At 39.5% G+C, this 21,556-nt stretch overlaps 2 protein-coding genes across 2 annotated transcripts in view; both read right to left on the bottom strand.

Moving 5' to 3' along the window:
- Positions 1-537: 537 nt before the first annotated feature.
- Positions 538-2,290, bottom strand: pgp (phosphoglycolate phosphatase). Its single transcript, XM_056255387.1, has 2 exons — positions 1,521-2,290; positions 538-1,436 (listed from the first exon to the last, which is right to left on the bottom strand). Exons 1-2 carry the CDS (start codon positions 2,113-2,115, stop codon positions 1,111-1,113), a joined length of 921 nt encoding a protein of 306 aa, XP_056111362.1. The 5' UTR covers positions 2,116-2,290; the 3' UTR covers positions 538-1,110.
- Positions 2,291-5,560: 3,270 nt separating this feature from the next.
- zdhhc4 (zinc finger DHHC-type palmitoyltransferase 4) overlaps positions 5,561-21,556 on the bottom strand; it is a 29,449-nt gene continuing 13,453 nt past the window's right edge. The window contains exons 6-7 of the mRNA XM_056255388.1: positions 6,040-6,284; positions 5,561-5,952 (exon numbers count right to left, since the gene is read on the bottom strand). Coding sequence (XP_056111363.1) covers positions 5,653-5,952; positions 6,040-6,284 — 545 coding nt within the window. The 3' untranslated portion in view covers positions 5,561-5,652. The remainder of the gene's footprint in view (positions 5,953-6,039; positions 6,285-21,556) is intronic.

Genomic DNA, 21,556 nt, shown 5'->3' on the forward strand with positions numbered 1-21,556 from the left:
TAGGCTGCTGACTGACCAAGGTGACTTTAATAACTTCAGATGTGGTCATAGTGAGAAAATTGAAGAGCAATCGCATTACAAGGTTAGTTTACCCAAAAATGAAAATTCTGTCATCCTTTACTCACACTCAAGTCGTTCCAAACATATACTTGCTTTCTTCTGTGGAACACAAAATAAGACGTTTTGAAGAATGATGGTTTTAAAATGTAATTTCTTAAAATATCTTCTACACTTAAAAAAGTTGCTGCATTTCAACTTAAATTACATTAAACTGACTTAAAAATTAGTTGAGTCTTATAAAAGTGTAACTTATGAGTATAAGTTATGAGTATAACTTATAAAAAAAAAGTTGAAAATTGCTTAACTTATTTTGATGAGTTAAAGCAATGTAAAACCATAATGTTGTCATAACTTATTGATAACTTTTTTTTTACAGTGGTATTATGTTCTTCAGGTTTGTACATGAGAATGAGTAAATAATGACAGACTTTTGGGTGAAATACCCCTGTAAGTACATTATTAAGAAAAAAAGAACACTTTTAATTAATAATTCATTTTTATTTGATCAGTCAGATGAACACTTTGTTCAAACCGCAGTGAGAAGTAAAATCCTACCAGGTTGATGGGTTAAAGAGTGACGACAAAGCTATTATTTAAGTGCAAAATATAATAATTACAAAAATGTATAACATTTTCTCACTTATGTTACAAGTAAAGTGAATTAACAGTAGAGTTGAACAAGTACTTCTAATAAAATAAAAACAAACAGCACAATTTTGAGGGTCATGTTTTGTAGAACCCGATTGTTACTGATCAGAAAACACATTACAAATGTCACAAATTATTTTTTTAAACAAAATAAAACAATAAAACAAACAATAACACTGACATATAGCCCTTATATTAACTTTAAAAACAGTGGGATATTCAAAAAAAGAGGTAGGCCAGTTTAAAAAGAAGCCTTGATAGTAAGTCACACTGCATATTTGTGAAAAAACATACAATTTCTGTTAAACTGTAATATTAAAATAGGTTATTTTGTTCCACACTGACACCCATATATTGATAAATATTCTCTACTAAAGTAGGTCAATCTCAAGTAAATTCTGACTAAGCCTGTAGTGCAGGTAAAATATCAGCAATGCTGTCTACATAGTAGTCAGGCACCATTCTTTGGCGATGTGGACATTCGCTCTTCTGGTTTGCCTCGGCTTCTGCTATGGTAGAAACTCCTGTAAGGGTCAGCAGGGTCTTCATGCCACAGTTTGACCCTAGCATGATGTCAGTGTCCAGTCTATCTCCGACCATCAGACACTTCTGAGGGTCCAGGTCGAACTGGCTGGCCACACACTTGAACATGAAGCTATTGGGTTTTCCCACCACTTGAGCTTGGCGTTGTGCAGCGGTCTCTACTGCCCGTAGGAGGCACCCTGTCCCTGTAGATAAGTAGAAGACAAGGTCGTTATGATAACACGACATTCAGGTGAATCATATTTGTGACGTCATTGATATTTGCTTACCGGGGACCGCTTTGCCTCCCTCCAGAGGCAGCCTCGTGTCCGTGTTAGTGCCCACGAACTGACAGTCGGGGTTACACAAGTACTGCAGAGCTCTGTTGAGCTTCATGTAACTGAAATGCTCATCAAACCCGACCAGTACAGCTTGGACCTCCTTATCGAGAGGAACATTCGCCCAGTCGATTTGAACTCCAGAGATGGGGTCAGGCCCCACACCGACCGGCTGGATTCCCACCTCCTCGAGCTCCTGCTTCATCGCGTTGCTCCCAATTAAATAGACTTTTCCGTCGAGTTTACACACATTTTTGAGGTACATCGCCGAGCAGTACGCCGTCCCGAACACCTCGTCCGCGGTGGCATCGAACCCGAGCTTGCCTAATTTATCCGCGTACATTTTTCGGGTTTTCGTGCTGTTGTTCGTGACAAAAAACACCCGCTTTCCGTTTTTCTTCAATGAATTGATAACCTCAGGGGCTCCGGGGATGGCCTGGTCCCCTCGCCATATCACGCCATCGCAGTCAAACAGCACACTGTCCACCGAGTCCAGTAACTGTCTGATCAGCGCGCCGCTTAGACTCGTACACTTAGATGAAGCCATTCCTCAAGTTACTCTCGTCTTGACAGCGATCTTCTTTCTTGTCCTCAGCCCGTCCTAAAATAACATTTGATCTGCAAAAAGTCCGCTGTCTAGCTCGAGATGAGAGAATGACAGCGAGCCGAAGTTGACTCGTTTCTGCAACTGAACGGAACACTAGCGATTCATTCGTCTGTCAATGACACTCTACTGTACGTGACGTTTTATACTAGTAAGACACTTCCGCGCCGGTTTAAAGGGCCAGTGACCCTAATAAAATGGCATGATGAAATGGACCTTAAAGGAATAGTTCTTAAAGGTACAATTATGTCATCATTTACTCACCCTCAAATCGTTAGATATGTAAGATCTTTTGAAGAATGTCGGTAACCAAACAGTTGATGGACCCCATTGACCCCCATAGTATTTTTTTCCTACTTCCTATTTTTTCCCCTTTTCTCTGGGCTGTTATAGTTATAGCTGTGGTGTGAACTGTACTAATCTTTAATATTGAGAACTCGTCCTTGGCGTGAACAGGCCATTAGTCAGGTTAGGCTCTATTTTTATAATTTCTTAAATGAAAACGAGGATGTGAGGAAAAGCCAAGGTGCACGTATTTTACTCTCTTATTACTCTTATTTTTTCTAACTAGAGGCATAATAATATATATAATAATATATATATATATATATTTTTTTAGGCAAAAACCAAGAAAAGAGTTAGCATTTTAGCACTTCTGGTTCCATCATCGCAAAGTCAATGGCTTTTTTTAATGGGTTTTGGGTTAAATGCTTAAAATATAGCCTGTGGTTAACACAAGCTCAAGCCCTTGTGATAAAAAAAAAAAAAAAGTGGCTAAATGGGACAACTACAGATAAATTAAAGGTAGCCTACTTTTAAAAGTATTTTACTGTCAAATTACACAAAAGTTAAGGTTATATCTATTACAGTTTTCTATTTGTGCTTAAATGTATTTATTGATTTAAGATAACATTTATACTTAGGCAGGCATCTTACCCCAAGTGTCTCAATTCAACCTTTCACTTCAAAATAATAAAAAATATATTCTTACCCTATAATCTAAATGAATCACAAATCCCACAATAATGTGAAACTTATACAACAAAATACATTCACAAACCACTATTATCTAATGACAATAAAATTTGATAATTTGTTCAGATCATGAACCTTAGTATATATACAATATATTCAATTTCAAAATATAAATCTAACCCTCACATCCTAAATAATAGTCATAATATGCTTTCCAAATCTCATACATGATAACATGAGCATAATAAGTCTTACTCCTAGTCCTCCAGAAACATGTTTAAAAAACAAATCCTTGTAACAAAAACACTAAAATGCATGTTGATAAAAATAAAAATGAGATATTCCATATGACTTTAGGACAGTACTGTGATTTCAGTGTTTCAGTCTTGGTTTGTCGGTTGTTGTCTTTGCACGTTGTGTGAAGCTGTTGCGCTCCTGCTCCTGGTTTTGACCCTCTAGTTGGATTATCTTTCTTTTCATTTTCAATAAATACAGCTGCAACTGGATTCACACCTCTCTTCGTCCCTGCTTACACGTTACAGAACAACCGACCAAAATGAATCCAGTAGCGAGGATCATGCGTCTCCATCAAGGAAAACGTCCTATTGAGGTTTGACTTCAAATTTGACTTCAATGGACTTGAAGTATACTGTATGCCTCATGATTTTTTTTAGAGGGGGGCTATCTGAGCCGCTCGGGTTCAGCCATGCCACTGCACAATCCTCATTGGACTTTGGAATTTTATATCGACTTGGCCCTGCAACTGAACGGTTCTACATTTGCTGTGTGGGTCGCAGAGGAGAAACGCGGCACTCTCACAGTACCCCTCACTCCAGACTTTCCAGCTGTCATGGCTGCCGCCCTTCCAGAGTCTCGTCTAGTCATGGCCGCCCTTCCAAAGTCTCGTCCCGTCATGGCTGCCCTTCCAGAGTCTCGCCCCGTCATGGCCGCCGCCCTTCCATAGTCTCGCCTCGTCATGGCCGCCACCCTTCCAGAGTCTCGCCCCGTCATGGCCGCCGCCATTTCAGAGTCTCGACCCGTCATGGCCACCGCCCTTCCAGAGTCTCGCCCCGTCATGGCCGGCACCCTTCCAGAGTCTCGCCCCGTCATGGCCCCCGCCATTTCAGAGTCTCGCCCCGTCATGGCCACCGCCCTTCCAGAGTCTCGCCCCATCATGGCCACCGCCCTTCCAGAGTCTCGTCCCGTCATGGCCGCCGCCTTTCCAGAGTTTCGTCCCGTCAAGGCCGCCACCCTTCTATGCTGCGTTCCAGTCCACTTTTAGACACGCACTTGCGAACTTCCCTAAGCATGGGAAGTTGGCCGCCCTTCCAGATTCTCGTCCCATCATGGCCGCCCTTCCAAAGTCTTGTCCCGTCATGGCCGCCGCCCTCCCAGAGTCTCGCCCCGTCATGGCCGTCGCCCTTCCAGAGTCTCGCCCCGTCATGGCCACCGCCCTTCCAGAGTCTCGCCCCGTCATGGCCGCCGCCCTTCCAGAGTCTCGCCTCGTCATGGCCGCCGCCCTTCCAGAGTCTCGTCCCGTCATGGCCACCGCCCTTCCAGAGTCTCGTCCCGTCATGGCCGCCGCCCTTCCAGAGTCTCGTCCCGTCATGGCCGCCGCCTTTCCAGAGTCTCGTCCCTTCAAGCCCGCCACCCTTATATGCTGCGTTCCAGTCCACTTTTAGACACGCACTTGCGAACTTCCCTAAGCACGGGAAGTTGGCCGCCCTTCCAGAGTCTCGTCCCGTCATGGCTGCCCTTCCAAAGTCTCGTCCCGTCATGGCTGCCGCCCTTCCAGAGTCTCGTCCCGTCATGGCTGCCCTTCCAGAGTCTCCCCCCGTCATGGCCGCCGCCCTTCCCGAGTCTCGCCCCGTCATGGCTGCCGCCCTTCCAGAGTCTCGCCCCGTCATGGCCGCCGACCTTCCAGAGTCTCGCCCCATCATGGCCGCCACCCTATAACCGTCGAATCCGCCCTGGCCCCTGAAGCGTCGGCTCCACCCTGGATGCCTGCTCCGCCTCAGTCTCCAGGCCCTCTACCGCTCCACGGGCCTCTTTTGCCCGTGTTCCCTGCCTTGTTGTGTTTGTTTGTATGGACCGCCTGCCTGTGTTTGACCTTGCCTGTACTTTGGATTATGTCTTTGGATTACCCTGTTCAATAAATACTGCATTTGGATCCTCAACCTTCTTGTCTCTGAGCAGTTTGTGACAAGTACTCTATTGAATTGACTCTATGCATATCATTGACAGCCTCATTCTCATTAACATAAATGAAACATGGGCATCTATCCTGAGAGTACTGCAAGTTTAAGTATATACTATATACTTACTTATATATGCAAATGTGAAACTATTAGAAAATTCTTAAAAAATAAGTCAGATAAAACAAAAAAGAAAGAGAAGGGATACCAATAATACATAAAGCTGAGAAAGTATTTATTAAAAATCCCATTTGCCCAAATAAAATAGTTTAGTACAAATACACTGTTAAAAATAACAACAACAGTTTCACTAATTTTCTTTCTTTCTAAATTTCTGAACAGGACATATGGGCCAAAAGATTTCCCCCAAATTTTTGAGGATTCCCCTGTGATAGAAACCTCTAAAAGGATTGTATGAGGTCTGGCAGTTGTGTCCAATGTACGGATGGCAATGCTGGCAGTTGTGACCTTTTCCTTTAAACCACTCATTGGCGGTTTGATTTATCAAAGCCAAATACATGTGAAACATAGAATAACCCGCCAAGAGGAAAAAGACAAATACAAGGAAGCCCAGCATGAAGACAATCCGTGGAAACGTCAGAAAGAGATGCTGTACAAAGAATGCAATGGGAAAAGATTTATTAGAGAGATAATCCATGTACCACAGCACAGTTATAAGTAAAGAAGTTATTATTACCTGGATGATAAAGAGCGGTCCAGCGCGCTGTTGCACACCCTGCTCGTCAATGTAGTGAGCGTGCAGGAGTCCAGTTCGCAAAACAGTTTGGAGCAACATGTCTGCTGTAAGGACTGCAATATCACCTGCCATGACACACACACTCAGGAGGTACAGCAGGAAGTATCTGATGTTCTGGGCACCGATGCAGTTATTCACCCACACACAATGATGGTCGAATCTCTGGACACATCGATTGCAAACCCCTGAACAAATGATATGAACAGCGTTTGTGGAATATGTTGATTACAAAGTAACATTTTAAAAAGTAAAAAAGAAATGCTATTTTTGACAGTAGCCAATAATAATAAAAACAACGTCAAGTCACCATTTATAAAGCACATTTAACAGTATGGATTGTTTCAAAGCAGCTTTACAGTTATAATAGAAATTACCGTAACAAATTGTTTAGGCTTTACAACAGCATTAGGATAAAATTATTGTCCAGCTAAAGTTAGTTTTGATTGATTCACTTCCGTTGCGAAGATCCTTAGTTATTAACTTAATAACTAAGTCTTAATAGACTACTAACAACAACAACAATAGATTGTTTGCTTATTACTTATTTGTTTTGAGGGACAAGGGAAGTTATTTTGTGATACCACTTAACTTGTATTGAACGCTGAAAACTTCTTTAACCCTCAGGTGTTCTTCGGAACAAAAATTAATTTTTTTTTTTTTTTTTTTTTTTTTATCGGAATGGTACGAAACTTGGTTTTGGCACTTGCTATGTGAACACATAAACACATGATTCGAACAGGTTAAATGGTCCTGAAAAAAAGTCACACCTGTGCTCCTCGTGGTCAAAAAACGTAAAATTCTGTAACTTTTAAAAAAGTTCACTTTTTAAAACTTTTTTCACTAATCTGCCAAATGTAGTCTTTGAAAAGAGATAAAAAAGTCTGTGCTTTAAAGCAGGGGTCCCCAACCCCCGGGCCGCGGACCGGTACCGGTCCGTGGGTCTTTTGGTACCGGGCCGCACAGAAAGAATAAATAACTTACATTATTTCCGTTTTATTTATTCACACATTTACCTGTTCACATATCGTGTCTTTTGCGCGCTCAAGTTTGTTATTTCAAATGTAGGCGCGCGGTATGCGCGCTCATAATTGAAGCGACTCGCCCGTTTTTTCCAAGCGCGTCCGCGCCGCATCGAGATAAAAACATCTCAACTTTTCAGAATGCCGCAAGCGCACTGTAGGTCACGTGACAAGAACCAACCAATCATCTTCCACACTGTAAACTGCTGCACTATTACTAGTAAAAAATAATTTTACTAAAAATATTAAGCTCACAACTGATTCCTTGTTAAATCCATCATTGTTTATACAGAATTGTTCTATATTCTATATATATAAATGTGTATGTGTTTGCTATTTCTGTTGTTTTATGACCACTTCAGTTCAGTTATAGTCTAACCTCAGACAAATACAGAGCCGTTGCGCAGGAGAGATAAGTTAGTTTCACGGCAGAAGCTCCGTTTACTGATGCTTGGGCCAACTTTTCTTAAAATATAATCAAACTGGTCCTTGTCCACTCTGAAATAGGCTTTGAACCTCCCATTGTCCAGGCGAAGCTCCTGAATCAGCTGGTGAAATTCCCCATGGTGTTTGCTTTTTTGTAGTATCGGTTGCACGGTCTTGCACCCAAACACTGCAGCGTTTTTTTTTACTCTTCTTAGTAAATAAATCTTGTAACAGAGTTACAGCAAGGGTTTTTCGGTGGTGGAAATCCATTGCTGAAATTTCCTTGCTGTAACGGAGAGCGCAGCTGATGGTTGCTTAGCAACGACAGACGCCTCCGGAGTGCAACCTCGCGCCTAGCGTTTTCTACGCGTTTTTAGGAGCACCTTAAAGGCCGGTCCGTGAAAATATTGTCTGACATTAAACCGGTCCGTGGCGCAAAAAAGGTTGGGGGCCGCTGCTTTAAAGCATTCAAGATTTGATTGACAAAAAAGTGAATAAATGGATTATAAATAGTGTAAATATGATTTAGTACCATAAAATCCCCTAAAAATACAAAATATTAAATAAAACACATTATCAAACTAAAATATAGTACATTAATTTCATTGAAATAAAAAAAAATATTTCTGTCATTTTTGATCGACACGTTTATGTGAGATAAAATGGGGTTAGTAATAGTTGATTCCTAACTATTACTAGCTAGCTATTCTTAGTTATTAGCTAAACATTATTAGGGTGATAGATCTTTACTGTATAAAATATGGTAACAATGTTTTAAATTTTATGGATTTAACTTAAATTTCATTCATCTTTTTCACTTCCAACTGTACAATAGAGTCAAACAGTGCCCACCCCCTTTTTCAGCGGATTTTTAGGGCCCAAGCCCAAAGGGCGAAGGCCCTATTGTTTTCCTTAGGATTATTTTTTTTAGGGCCCAAGCCTTGAAAAGGCGAAGGCCCTATTGTTTTCCTTAGGATTATTATTATTATTAGGGCCCAAGCCTTGAAAAGGCGAAGGCCCTATTGTTTTCCTTAGGATTATTATTAGGGCCCAAGCCTTGAAAAGGCGAAGGCCCTATTGTTTTCCTTAGGATTATTAGGGCCCAAGCCTTGAAAAGGCGAAGGCCCTATTGTTTTCCTTAGGATTATTATTATTATTATTATTATTTTATCGACTATTCGGGCACTTTTGGGGCTCTTAACGTGCACGAAAACTCTTGAAACTTTGCACACAGGTCAGAACCCGCGGCCATCAGGGCCGGGCTGGAGATGGTACCCGGGCGTGGCAGGGGGGCTCGACAGCGCCCCCTGGAACGGGGTCCGAAAACTTGGTCCATAAATCAAACACGCTTACATGTAATAATATGAAACTCGATACACATATAGATGTCATCGGGCCGAACAACATTCGTGCTCTAAGTTTTACGCCAGCCCAACAGGAAGTCGGCTATTTAGGGTTGTTTGGAAACGCATGCCCCTGGAATTTGATATACTCCTCCTAGAGAATTCAACCAATCGCAACGAAACTCGGTGTGCATGATGTCAAGACATTGAGGATGAAAAATTGCCAGGGGATTTTTGATATCTCGAACGGTTTGGCCATGGCGAGGAAACGAATTTATGGCGAATAATGGAAACAGGAAGTGTGTTATAACTTCTGCATACATTAACTGATTTTGATGAAACTTCAACAGTGTGTTCGCTGTAAGAGGCCGATCACATGGATGTGACTATTGTGAGTCAAAGTTATAGCGCCACCAACTGGCAGCAGGAAGTGTGTCACTTTCAAAATGCTTTGAAATCACCCTCTTATTTTTACCCGATTTGCTTCAAACTTTATGTGTATAATGTAGACACTCGCCAGATGTAGACCTGTGAAAGGATTATTGATATCTTAGATACTGTTGCCATGGCAACGCATCAAACTTTAATATTCTTTTTGGATGCTTTTGAGACTCTTAGCATGCCTGAAATTGCTTAAAATTGCATGAAACTCGACAGACAGATCACATTTATTAGCCAGTAGACATGTGCAAAGTTTCAGAAACGGGCGTGGTGCAGGGGCTCAGTAGCGCCACCTTTTGTGACAAAAGTGGGTGGGGGGGGGGGTTACTTTCATCTACAGTTACAAAACTTTTTCAACTTGATGAAAATACATTAAAGATGCTAAATTGTGAACGGATATTGAATATCTCAAACGGTTTTGCTATGGCGAGGGATTATGTCAAAAAGAGAATCAGGAAATGTTTCATATCTTTCTAAAATGTAATTATACACCATTTATTTTTCTATAAAATTATACTAATATTAGAACTAAACCCATTGTATTCCTTTTTTTCAATTTAAGATTTATGTTTAAGTTTAAAAACAGCCAGAATGGTTGTTTAGCCAAAAAAATAAAAAAATAAAAATCATTCACAGTGCTTTACTGCCCTCTTGTGTTCAAAATCAGGTAGGCCAATTGTATTAAATTGTAGGGATGCTACTATGGGAATATTTTCCCACCGTGACTCCGCTGGGGGCTTTAAAGTCGCTAACTTGAAAGCGGAAGTAACGGACGTCTCCACAAGACGTGCAGCTGTGAGCATTTTCGTTTCATTTTAAAAGAAGCCCCATTTCGGGGGCGGATTTCTTGAATGTATTTTACAAAATCACAATGTTGTGTTTGATTGCGAGTATCCAAAAATAAGTAAACACTTTGCAGTTTGAATGATCTTCTTGAATAAAATGACGGAGTAGCCAATGTTTCCACTGTTCGATCGCGGACGTCCACACGGACATTGATAATGGTGGCGCGTGCAGAGCGCTCGAGGGAATTCCTATGGAAGTAGGAATGAACTAAAAAACGTTCACTCTGTTCTGCTCGCTCATCGTCATGGACGCGCACCATTATGAATGCCCGTGTGATGCAGCATAACACAGCAGAGAGAGACGCTCACTCTCAACTCGTGATTAATGAAATTTGACTCCGGTTGCTGATCTTTGCTGCAACTTTCGTTCAGCTCACAATTTAGTAAGCAAACCCGTTCAGGTTTTAATTGTAGTGACTAAATGATTTTATTAAACACACACACACACACACACACACACACAAACACACACATCAAATTGACGGTGGGGGGCAATGGTATATTTAAATCTGCAAATTGTAATATATGCAGGGCACCCCGGTCCAGTCTTATTAAATGTATGCTTCATCTTTCATTTTTAATTTGTAAATTTGATCAATAAATTCAATTATTTAGAATGATAAGACACTATATGGCTTTTACCCTAGGTAGGGCTGATCAAATTAAATCGTTTACACTGAAAAATAACAATGCATTAAATAATGTTATGAGATTGTTTTAAATAAGTCAATTAAAAATCGTTGGGAAGAATGATACTTTTAAACATAACACTAAACCGTCATTAGGTGTCGCCAGGCGACCGTCTTAATGAGCGAGTCATTGATTCATTCGTTCAAACAATTCGTTCGAACGGTTGAGTCATTCATGAATGAGACAGATTATGGATTGGTCATTGAATCTTTGAGTCAACCGATTCGTTCAAAATGCTGAATCATTCAGTAATGAGAACGCGTTGCTGTGAGATGCTCGATGGTTCTGCTGTGATCTTTGTTTAACTATTTTCGCTGCTGAAACAGAAAAAAGTCAATATTGCATCTAAAATGTAAGTGATTTGACTTGTGTGTTTGTGTGTGTGTGTGATTGTGTCTGTTACAGTGATTGTTTAACCCTTGTTAAAGTTTAGGCCTTGTCTTTTTGGATATATATCTTTTTATATAAAAAAATAGGCATACAACCCATATATTTTAAATGTATTGTTTGCTTTAAATTACATTAAGATTTGTATGTTTGGTAATTGAACCTGAATGAATTTTAAATGAATGTGCTATATATCAGATCATATATTTGTTTTCCTTAACATTTAAACTAACATAACTTTATTCTCATCTGAATGATAGATTATTTATTTCTGTATATAATAAAAACACATTTGATTTTTCTTTTTTAATCAATGTAGAATGTGTAACTGAAAAAATAAACAGATTAGGGCTCTGTTCGAGAACAAGAAATGAAAACCAATGCAATATGCTGAATGTCCAAAAGATTTTTTTTTGCTTTTAAACTACGTGTATGTGTGTGTGTGTGTGTGTGTGTGTGTGTGTGTGTGTGTGTGTGTGTGTGCGTGTGTGTGTGTGTAAGAGATTTTGGTTGGGTGACATTTGTAGTTTACAGTTTGACAAAAGCACAATGTTGTGTTTTATTGCGATTGTACACAAATATAAGTAAACAGTTTGCAGTTTGAATAATGTCCTGTATGAACAAAAGGACGGAGTATGTTTTTATGTCTACATTGTTCAATCACGTCTCTCACACACACACACACACACACACACACACACACACACACACACACACACACACACACACACACACACACACACACACACACACACACACACACACACACACACAACAATTTTTTCTAATCAGATCAGGCAAGTAATATTCTGTCTTGGCACACTTCATATAACTTTCAATCTTGTGTACTTATTTCATGTGTCCATTAAGTCCATGAGACCGTAGGGTGTCTCATTTTTCATTTTAGGATTCAGAAGTTTGCTCACGCATATGACATGTGCCCTCAATGCACACTTTTGCAGAGCCCACACCAATGCAAGCTCTACAGCACACATCTTCTCAACAGTCAAAGCGGGGTTAAGTTATTACCCGTCATGCACAGTAACCCTTAAGGCACCAGGGTGGCGGTGCCACCGGCTTGTTTATATATATATATATATATATATATATATAAATATAGCTGCGAGCAGCGATGAAGGGCCAAAGCCGGCGGCACCGCCACTCCGGTGCCTTTAGGTTACTAAAGGCACCGGGGTTGCGGTGCCACCGGCTTGGGCCCGTAATCGCTGCTCGCAGCTATATTTTTTTTTTTTTTTTTTTTTCTCTTTTATTTTTCTTACGACTATTCGGGCACTTTTGGGGCTCTTAACGTGCACGAAAACTCTTGAAACTTTGCACGCGGGTCAGAACCCGCGGCCATCAGGGTCGGGGTGAAGATGGTACCCGGGCGTGGCAGGGGGGCTCGACAGCGCCCCCTGGAACGGGGTCCGAAAACTTGGTCCATAAATCAAACACGCTTGTATGTAAGAATATGAAACTCGGTACACATATAGATCTCATCGGTTCATATATACTTCATGCTCTTACTTTTTACCCCAGCCCAACAGGAAGTCGGCTATTTAGGGTTGTTTGTAAAACGCATGCAATGGAATTTAAAGTACTTCTCCTAGAGAATTCAAAGAAATGCCTCGAAACTCGGTCAGCATGAAGTCAAGACATTGAGGATGAAAAATTGCGAGGGGATTTTTGATATCTCGAACGGTTTGGCCGTGGCGAGGAAACGAAATTATGGCGAGAAACGTGAAACAGGAAGTGTGTTATAACTTCTGCATACATTAACTGATCTTGATGAAACTTCAACAGTGTGTTCGCTGTAAGAGGCCGATCACATGGATGTGACTATTGTGAGTCAAAGTTATAGCGCCACCAACTGGCAGCAGGAAGTGTGTCACTTTCAAAATGCTTCGAAATCACCCTCTTATTTTAACCCAATTTGCTTCAAACTTCATCTGTATAATGTAAACATACGCCAGATGTAGACCTGTGAATGGATTCTTGATATCTTTGATACTGTTGCCGTGGCAACACATCAAACTTTAAAATTCTTTTTTGATGCTTTTGAGACTCTTAGCATGCTTGAAATTGCATGAAACTCGACAGACATGTCACATATATTAGCCAGTAGACATGTGCAAAGTTTCAGGAACGGGCGTGGTGCAGGGACTCAGTAGCGCCACCTTTTGACAAAAGTGAGAGGGTTAGTTTCATAGTTTTACCTGCAATCTTAAAACTCGGTAGGCATATTGTTCAGATCAAGCCGGACAACTTTCTAATTTACAGTTTTTGGTTCCGAACAACAGGAAGTCAGATATTTTGGTTTGAATGGGATGTTTTGGAGTAATCTCTGTCCCTCTCTCCCTCTCTCTGCATACCTCTGTGTCTGTGGGGGGAGGGGGATGTGTCTGTTTGAGTGACAAAGCTTTTAATTATTGTTGATCAAGGTTTCAGGGGCTTTTGGGCCCCTTAACATCCTCTAAAACTCTTGAAACTTTGCACACGGGTCAGAACCCGTGGCCATCAGGGCCGGACTGAAGCTGGTACCCGGGCGTGGCAGGGCGGACCGACAGCGCCCCCTGGACTGGGATTCGAACACTTGTCCATAAATCAAAGACACTTGCATGTAATAATATGAAACTCTGTACACTTATAGATCTCATTGGGTTAAACAACTTTCGTGCTCTAAGTTTTACGACATCCCAACAGGAAGCCGGCTATCATGGTTTGTTTGGAAACGCATACCCCTGAAATTCTATTTAATTCTCCTTGGGAATTGATCGGATTTCAAGCAAACTCGGTCAGCATGACGTCAAGACATTGATGATGCTAAATTCCGGAGGGATTTTTGATATCTCGAACGGTTTGGCCGTGGCGAGGAAATTAATTTTATGACTAAAAAAGGACACATAAAGTGTGTTATAACTTTGCTCGTTTTACCTACAGTTACAAAACTTGCCACGCATATTGTTCTCATCAAGCCAATCGACTTTCTAATTTAAAGTCATTAGCTCAGAGCAACAGAAAGTCAGATATTGTAGTTTGAATGGATTTCTTGTCCCCCTGCCATTCTGTTTGTGTGTGTGTCTGTGTGGGGAGGGGAGCAGAGGGGAGGGGAGGGAGGGAGGGTTGGTGTCTGTGTTTATGTGTGTGTGTGTGTGTGTGTGTGGCTGGCTGTATGATTTTTCCTGCATTAAAGGATAAAGAAATCTCTAAGTCCTTGTCTTTTCGCATAACAATTTTTGTATTTTTTTTTAAATGACAAAATATGCATCACTCCTCTTAAGTGGTTTATTTTATTCCCACCAAACTTTTTCAACATGATGAAAATACATTAAAGAAGCATAATTGTGAATATCTATTGAATATCTCTAATTGTTTTGCTATGGCGAGGGATTAAAGTCATGTAAAAAAAAAAAAAAAACACTAAAAGCTTCATATCTTCTAAAATGTAATTATACACCATTTATTTCTAGATAAAATTATACAAATATCAGAACTAAACCCATTTTATTCTTGTTTTCAATTTAAGAATAATGTACAAGTTTAAAAACAGCCAGGATGCACTATTCAGTTAAAAAATAAATATATCAAATAATACATAGGGCTATACTGCCCTCTTGTGTTCAAAATCAGGTAGGCCTGTTGTATTTAAATATAGGTAGCTGCTATGTGACAACGAGAATTTTTTCTCACCGGTTATTTGACGTGTAACACCGGGGGCTTTTATATCGCTAAGTTAAAAGTGAAAGTAAAGTAAGGACATTTATAGTGGTGGCGCTCGCAGTGCGCTCGAATGAATTTCTATGGAAGTAGAAATGAAAAAACGTTCGCTCTGTTTTGCTCGCTCGTCGCCATGGATGCGCACTGTAATGAATGCCACTGCAGCCGCATACTTTTTAGTGTCACTTTAAAATTAGTGCAATATCGGGGGCCAATTGCTTGAATTGTGAGTTCAATAGTCTATTATTTTTCACGGAAAACACAACAACAAAAGAGTACAATGACAGATTCGCTTAAATAGGCGCTTTTACATAAAATAGCCTATTCCGTCATCATCTTTTCAGTCAGCACTTCACTCTCGTGATTAATGAAATTTATTGCTGATATTTGCTGCAACTTTCGTTCCGCTCACAATTTAGTAAGCAAACACGCTTCAAATGTGTTTTTATTTTATTTTTGTGTATATATATGTGTGTGTATATATATATATATAGCTTATGTTTCAAATATGAGTTAATTAACAATCGTTTGAAAGAATGATACTTTTAAACATATCACTAAACCATCATTAGGTGTCGCCAGGCGACCGTCTTAATGAGCGAGTCATTGATTCATTTGTTCGAACGATTCGTTCGAACGGCTGAGTCATTCATGAATGAGACAGATTATGGATTGGTCATTGAATCTTTGAGTCAACCGATTCGTTCAAAATGCTGAATCATTCAGTAATGAGAACGCGTTGCTGTGAGATGCTCGATGGTTCTGCTGTGATCTTTGTTTAACTATTTTCGCTGCTGAAACAGAAAAAAGTCAATATTGCATCTAAAATGTAAGTGATTTGACTTGTGTGTGTCTGTGTCTGTGTCTGTGTCTGTGTGTGTGTGTGTGTGTGTGTGTGTGTGTGTGTATGATTGTGTCTGTTACAGTGATTGTTTAACCCTTGTTAAAGTTTAGGCTGTCTTTTTGGATATATATCTTTTTATATAAAAAAAATAGGCATACAACCCATATATTTTAAATGTATTGTTTGCTTTAAATTACATTAAGATTTGTATGTTTGGTAATTGAACCTGAATGAATTTTAAATGAATGTGCTATATTTCAGAGTTTTCCTTAAAATTTGAACTAACTTTATTCTCATCTGAATGATAGACTATTTATTTTTCTATAAAATAAAAAAGAGATTTTGGTTGGGTGACAGTTGTAGTTTACAGTTTGACAAAAGCACAATGTTGTGTTTTATTGCGATTGTACACAAATATAAGTAAACACTTTGCAGTTTGAATAATGTCCTGTATGAACAAAAGGACGGAGTATGTTTTAATGTCTACATTGTTCAATCACGTTTCACACACACACACACACACATACACACACACAAACTTTTTTCTAATCAGATCAGGCAAGTAATATTCTGTCTTGGCACACTTGATTTAACTTTCAATCTTGTGTACTTATTTCATGTGTCCATTAAGTCCATGAGACCGTAGGGTGTCTCATTTTTCATTTTAGGTTTCAGAAGGTTGCTCACGCATATGATATGTGCCCTCAATGCACACTTTTGCAGAGCCCACACCAATGCAAGCTCTACAGTACACATCTTCTCAACAGTCAAAGCGGGGTTAAGTTATTGCCCGTCATGCACAGTAACCCTAAAGGCACCAGGGTGGCGGTGCCACCGGCTTGTTTATATATATATATATATATATATATATATATAGCTGCGAGCAGCGATGAAGGGCCAAAGCCGGTGGCACCGCCACTCCGGTGCCTTTAGGTAACTAAAGGCACCGGGGTTGCGGTGCCACCGGCTTGGGCCCGTAATCGCTGCTCGCAGCTATATTTATTATTATTATTATTATTTTATCGACTATTCGGGCACTTTTGGGGCTCTTAACGTGCACGAAAACTCTTGAAACTTTGCACACTGGTCAGAACCCACGGCCATCAGGGCCGGGCTGAAGCTGGTACCCGGGCGTGGCAGGGGGGCTCGACAGCGCCCCCTGGAACGGGGTCCGAAAACTTGGTCCATAAATCAAACACGCTTCCATGTAATAATATGAAACTCGGTACACATATAGATCTCATCGGTTCATATACCTTTGTACTTTTACTTTTTACCCCAGCCCAACAGGAAGTCGGCTATTATGGTTTGTTTGGAAGCGTATGCCCCTGGAATTCGATATACTCCTCCTAGAGAATTCAACCAATCGCAACGAAACTCGGTCAGCATGATGTCAAGACATTGAGGATGAAAAATTGCCAGGGGATTTCTGATATCTCGAACGGTTTGGCCGTGACGAGGAAACGAATTTATGGCGAATAATGGAAACAGGAAGTGTGTTATAACTTCTGCATACATTAACTGATCTTGATGAAACTTCAACAGTGTGTTCGCTGTAAGAAGCCGATCACATGGATGTGACTATTGTGAGTCAAAGTTATAGCGCCACCAACTGGCAGCAGGAAGTGTGTCACTTTCAAAATGCTTTGAAATCACCCTCTTATTTTTACCCGATTTGCTTCAAACTTGATGTGTATAATGTAGACACTCGCCAGATGTAGACCTGTGAAAGGATTATTGATATCTTAGATACTGTTGCCATGGCAACGCATCAAACTTTAATATTCTTTTTGGATGCTTTTGAGACTCTTAGCATGCCTGAAATTGCTTAAAATTGCATGAAACTCGACAGACAGATCACATTTATTAGCCAGTAGACATGTGCAAAGTTTCAGAAACGGGCGTGGTGCAGGGGCTCAGTAGCGCCACCTTTTGTGACAAAAGTGGGTGGGGGGGGGGGGTTACTTTCATCTACAGTTACAAAACTTTTTCAACTTGATGAAAATACATTAAAGATGCTAAATTGTGAACGGATATTGAATATCTCTAACGGTTTTGCTATGGCGAGGGATTATGTCAAAAAGAGAATCAGGAAATGTCTCATATCTTTCTAAAATGTAATTATACACCATTTATTTTTCTATAAAATTATACTAATATTAGAACTAAACCCATTGTATTCCTTTTTTTCAATTTAAGATTTATGTTTAAGTTTAAAAACAGCCAGAATGGTTGTTTAGCCAAAAAAATAAAAAAATAAAAATCATTCACAGTGCTTTACTGCCCTCTTGTGTTCAAAATCAGGTAGGCCAATTGTATTAAATTGTAGGGATGCTACTATGGGAATATTTTCCCACCGTGACTCCGCTGGGGGCTTTAAAGTCGCTAACTTGAAAGCGAAAGTAACGGACGTCTCCACAAGACGTGCAGCTGTGAGCATTTTCGTTTCATTTTAAAAGAAGCCCCATTTCGGGGGCGGATTTCTTGAATGTATTTTACAAAATCACAATGTTGTGTTTGATTGCGAGTATCCAAAAATAAGTAAACACTTTGCAGTTTGAATGATCTTCTTGAATAAAATGACGGAGTAGCCAATGTTTCCACTGTTCGATCGCGGACGTCCACACGGACATTGATAATGGTGGCGCGTGCAGAGCGCTCGAGGGAATTCCTATGGAAGTAGGAATGAACTAAAAAACGTTCACTCTGTTCTGCTCGCTAATCGTCGTGGACGCGCAGCGTTATGAATGCCCGTGTGATGCAGCATAACACAGCAGAGAGAGACGCTCACTCTCAACTCGTGATTAATGAAATTTGACTCCGGTTGCTGATCTTTGCTGCAACTTTCGTTCAGCACACAATTTAGTAAGCAAACCCGTTCAGGTTTTAATTGTAGTGACTAAATGATTTTATTAAACACACACACACACACACACACACACACAAACACACACATCAAATTGACGGTGGGGGGCAATGGTATATTTAAATCTGCAAATTGTAATATATGCAGGGCACCCCGGTCCAGTCTTATTAAATGTATGCTTCATCTTTCATTTTTAATTTGTAAATTTGATCAATAAATTCAATTATTTAGAATAAGACACTATATGGCTTTTACCCTAGGTAGGGCTGATCAAATTAAATCGTTTACACTGAAAAATAACAATGCATTAAATAATGTTATGAGATTGTTTTAAATCTATATATCAGATCATATATTTGTTTTCCTTAACATTTAAACTAACACTAACTTTATTCTCATCTGAATGATAGATTATTTATTTCTGTATATAATAAAAACACATTTGATTTTTCTTTTTTAATCAATGTAGAATGTGTAACTGAAAAAATAAACAGATTAGGGCTCTGTTCGAGAACAAGAAATGAAAACCAATGCAATATGCTGAATGTCCAAAAGATTTTTTTTTGCTTTTAACTCTCTGGGGTCGGCGGTCTCGCCGGCGATACCAGCTCACTTTTTTCCTTATCAGTGCAAAAGAGACTCAAATTACTCTGTTAATTTTGATCTTACATATAAGTGTTGTACATCATTAGATCCTGTTAAGTTTCTATTTTTTTTGTGGATACTCACAATAAAAACAAAGTGTTGTGCTTTTCACCAAATAAAGAAAAACAAACATGATGCGAGTTTTGCGTTCTCTCTGTCAGTGAAGTCCATTCTGAAACGCGTCCTAAGATTAACTGTAACTCCGCGATTACTTGTCACACAGGCACGAGAGGTTTTTCTTTATGAAGCTTGAATTCTCTTCTTTTAAATGAAGTAATTTATATAAAAAACAAATATTCTCAGTTTATGCAATCTGTATGAAAAGAGAGTGCTGTCAGTATTTTTTCCCCCAGCTCATTACACTTCATTACGCGTTAATCTGACACGCCCACGGACGACGCGCGCTATTCAAACGCAAATGTCGAGGCAAGCCATGACAACGCCCACATCAGCTGTTCCACCGCGGCGGTAAAATGTGTGGTGTATTTGCTGCCTTTTACCGCTAAGAGGCGCTACAATCATAGACTCTGAAAAGTGTTCGTTTATTCCGGTTTATTCTCTCTAATGCGTAATCTGCTGCCGCACCGCGCTGATTCAGAGCGATTGAAAGCTGGTAGCAGAAGAATTCAACAAGTGAAACGTAGTTAAAATAATTCATAATCACAATACTGAAATTAGGCTACTGAAATGTAATTGAATAAATAATGAAAACATTTCAACATAAAACATTGCAATAAAAACATTTAGGCTACATGAACGAGGCTTTACAACTTTAACAGCGTACAGACGATAGCTCAGTGATCAACGCAACGACACGAGCTTCGAGGAGCTTCAACAGACCCGAGATCGAATCTCAATGTAGCATAGATGTTGTTAACCGATGTTGTCCTACGTTTATATTTTCCCACCTTGATGCTTAAATAGGTAACTGTTTATATCTGTTTACTTATTTAAAGTCAAGAGTTTTGTTTGATTATCATTACAACATAAATTTGCTACATTCCTGTAGAACCGCAGCCGCTGCACAAACGACAAAAACTGATGAAGATTGTCAGCCGATCAGAAAATGAAAATGAAGAAGCTCGTCTTTAGTCTGCTAAATTATTGTGTAATGTAAAAGAACACTAAAATTACTTAAGTTTGAAACCAAGTTCGAACATTTCAAGGTTTAAATTGTTTAATTTAAAACAGGGTTGCATCTTGTTTAGAGTTTATTTCTTTTGCGATGCAAAATAAGAAACACTAGGCTAATCTTATTCTTGCGACATTTTAAATTTGTATTGCCAAAGAAATTACAGCTAAATTAAACAATTAAAACAGTAGGCCTACAAAACGAAAATTGTCCAAAGAAACATAATTAAATTAAAAACATGCGTTTCTCTTTGCCTCTCTCGCGCTGGATCTCTTTTTAACAAGTTTATTTAGTCTCCCTCGCTGCGCGCGCGGGTCTCTCTCTCGAAATTAATCATTTCAGGGTAAAAACACATCATACAGCTGATAATACTGTATATGTCGCTGCGTGTCAGCCATACAAATCACGAAAAAATTATTTAACCTTTAATTGTTGCTTCAAAGACACAGCATGCCTTGTTGAATTCACCTTACAATAACTTCAATTGAAATTTTGTGTGAAAAAAAAACTTTAAATAGGCTACAATAAATAAACTACAATATTTATAATTTAATAAGATATGGGGCCTACATTTGGACACAGATTTATCCTTACAATAATTTTGCCTGCTCATCAGGCTGGCTATCCGACACTCTCCATATGAAAGAGGAACATTAACACCTTTGTCCAGCAACTGTCCCTCCAACCCCCCACAGGCTATCGGAGTCTGAGGCTGACTTAACACAAAGAGAAGTCGCAATTCACACTTAAATCGCCATTCTAGACAGTGTTGATAATGAAGGAATTAAATGATTTAAGTTACATGTAGCCTAGTGATATTTCTGTCATAAAAGTTTATTACTAAATATTTCATTATTTCAATAATTGATGAAATAAAACTGGTTTGGGGCAGCTTTTTCCAAGCAAAACTAAATATAATCTGAAAAAACGCTTGTGAATTTGTTGTCACTTAATATTAAAGTCTACAGGGATCTTTGGATCCTTACAACCAGGCATGCAATTTGTGAATTAAGTTTTTATTTTATTTTGTATTATTCAAATAAATATCGAAACACGGTGCTTCGTGGTAATGCTGCTAAATTAAATAACATTTATAGAATAA

This window comes from Rhinichthys klamathensis, unplaced genomic scaffold (genome assembly GCF_029890125.1).
Source record: "Rhinichthys klamathensis goyatoka isolate OS25496 unplaced genomic scaffold, OSU_Roscu_1.1 h1tg000121l_1, whole genome shotgun sequence".
In the NCBI taxonomy this organism is placed as follows: domain Eukaryota; kingdom Metazoa; phylum Chordata; class Actinopteri; order Cypriniformes; family Leuciscidae; genus Rhinichthys; species Rhinichthys klamathensis.

What these genes read in the sequence shown, in the direction of transcription:
- pgp (XM_056255387.1), bottom strand. Translation starts at nt 2,115, where the DNA reads ATGGCTTCATCTAAGTGTACGAGTCTAAGCGGCGCGCTGATCAGACAG. An exon ending in GGGAGGCAAAGCGGTCCCCG is followed by an intron (nt 1,437 to 1,520) that starts GTAAGCAAATAT and finishes ACTTATCTACAG; the next exon opens with GGACAGGGTGCCTCCTACGG.